The sequence below is a fragment of the Aplysia californica genome, unplaced genomic scaffold (assembly GCF_000002075.1).
Source record: "Aplysia californica isolate F4 #8 unplaced genomic scaffold, AplCal3.0 scaffold00630, whole genome shotgun sequence".
In the NCBI taxonomy this organism is placed as follows: Eukaryota; Metazoa; Mollusca; class Gastropoda; order Aplysiida; family Aplysiidae; genus Aplysia; species Aplysia californica.
The window spans coordinates 386,950-389,272 of record NW_004797900.1 but is presented as its reverse complement, the minus strand read 5'-3'; the positions used below and the strand labels follow the sequence as shown (position 1 = coordinate 389,272).

Here is a 2,323-nt window from a genome sequence, read left to right as displayed (position 1 = left end):
GGTTTTTATAATTCAAACCTATGGGCAGCCATGACAGTGCCCAATCTAGGTTTTTATAATTCAAACCTATGGGCAGCCATGACAGTGCCCAATCTGGGTTTTTATAATTCAAACATATGGGCAGCCATGACAGTGCCCAATCTAAGATTTTATAATTCAAACCTATGGGCAGCCATGACAGTGCCCAATCTAGGTTTTTATAATTCAAACCTATGGGCAGCCATGACAGTGCCCAATCTGGGTTTTTATAATTCAAACATATGGGCAGCCATGACAGTGCCTGATCTAGGGTATTATAATTCAAACCTATGACAGTGCCTGATCTAGGGTATTATAATTCAAACCTATGACAGTGCCTGATCTAGGGTATTATATTTCAAACCTATGACAGTGTCCGATCTAGGGTGTTATAATTCAAGCTTAAGGGCAGCCATGGCAGTTGCCGATTATTATAATCAATCAAAGTCTATGGTACAAGAGAGTCGCACGTAGCGGTTCTTCGATTTTGTGTAGCCTACATGTATTAAGAACAGCTTATCGAATTCCTTTGAGCTTTGTAGAGTGAAGTGGCCACTGTCAGTCGGCGAGAGCTGACGAGTTTGCTGGTATGTTTCGCTGTCTGGCTGGTTACATGGTCGGTCGGTTGCATGCTGGGGGTGGTAGGAGGTTAATTATGAGATGAGAATATTATGAAGGTAGGCGAGCTGGCTAGCATGCAGGAAAGTAGGTCGGTAGGAAATGAGTAGATGGATGGGTAGGTAGGTGGGAACGGAGGTAGGTAGGTAGGTCGATACGATGAGTGAGTGGGCTGGTGGATGGATGGTGAAAATTGTGAAACGGTATTGGTTTAACGCCTCTATCAACACTGTTAGGTTACCGTGTTCAAGAGGTTGGACCTTCGAGTTTTACGTACATCTCCGAACGAAAGGACCGAGCCAGTTGGGAAATTCGTGTAAAGTGACTTTCCCAAGGACAAAACGTGGATGGGTGGGTAGGTAGGTAGGTAGGTAGATAGGTAAGTAGGGAGGTAGATAGATTTTTAAAAGGTATGTAGATAATCAGTCTGCTTGACTGACTGATCCGTTGGATATACGAATGGTCAGTTGGTTGGTTGGGGAACTAGCTGACTGATTGTGTATCTGGCTGGTTGGTTGGTCAGTTGGTTGGTTGGTCGGTTGGTTGGCTGTTTGGTTATTTGGTTGATTGGTTGGTTGGTAGGTTGGTAGGTTGGTTGGTTAGTTGGTTGGTTGGTTGGTTGGTTGGTTATTTGGTTGATTGGTTGGTTGGTTGGTTGGCTGGTTATTTGGTTGATTGGTTGGTTGGTTGGTTGGTTAGTTGGTAAATTGGTTGGTTGGTTGAGCGTTTAGCCGGTTTTTTGTTTGGAAGTTAGATTAATAATTTAATTAGTCCGTAAAACTCGTTTCCATCTCTCGTCCCTATTTTTTTTTTTTTTAGATGTACACATGCTTCAAACACGGGAAGAACAAGATGGTGGCCCGAGCAGGCGACAACGTGCTGGTGGCGCAGACGACAGAGACGTGTGTGGTGGTGGCGCGATCCCTGGATGACACACCTGGTTCCTGTCTCTACGAGGTGGCCGAGTTTACTGACGCCCTGGCTGACCGGGGGTGGTGAAAGGAAAGGTGCAAAGTGGACGTGGTTTAATAGTGCGGTCCCAAATTTGGGGTGCAACTTATCCTCAAATATCTCTTTAACGGGTGAATCAGTGAAATCCATACTTTGCATAACAAAAGCAGTTTGTATCAATTAATTGTCTTAACTAAATCATATTTTTCTAGAACAAATGGGGCTAGATTTTAAAAAAATTCTTCATAAATTGATATAAAATACTTGAAATCTCTGTCACGAATAAAATGGTATTGTTCACAGCACTTCCCGCTTCTCACTTTACACACATTTTGATTACGCATATGGCCTACGTCACAGTTCATCAATGACATATGACCTTGGCAGTTGCGAGCGTCGTAAAACCTTATACTACTACTACATCAAAGACAATTTTTACTTGCAAAATTTGTAACAAGAAATTATTGTTATAGTGAACACTATGTTTGCACTAATGGCTCTCAGAACATGCGTTCAATAAGCATAATGTCCTGATTAGAAAAACCTGACGGACTTGCTATTAAAAGCTAGATCTATATTGCCCCAGCTGTAAACATCTAAAAATATGTAGAAACCACCCACTTGGACTTTTTTTTATTAGTATATATTAAGGAATGTTCTAGAATACACCTTGCAGGTGTTTACAAAAATGTAGATCAGTCACTGTGCAAAAAATGGAGAACCTATGTTCAAATAG

General features: G+C 41.9%; 1 protein-coding gene across 1 annotated transcript in view; it reads left to right on the top strand.

Moving 5' to 3' along the window:
* The window catches only part of LOC101862831, a gene marked incomplete at its 5' end in the record, with an annotated part of 9,641 nt that extends 7,893 nt beyond the window's left edge, over positions 1–1,748 (top strand). The window contains 1 exon segment of the mRNA XM_013087731.1: positions 1,456–1,748. Within this exon segment, the coding sequence (XP_012943185.1) occupies positions 1,456–1,635 (180 nt within the window). The 3' untranslated portion in view covers positions 1,636–1,748.
* Positions 1,749–2,323: the final 575 nt, after the last annotated feature.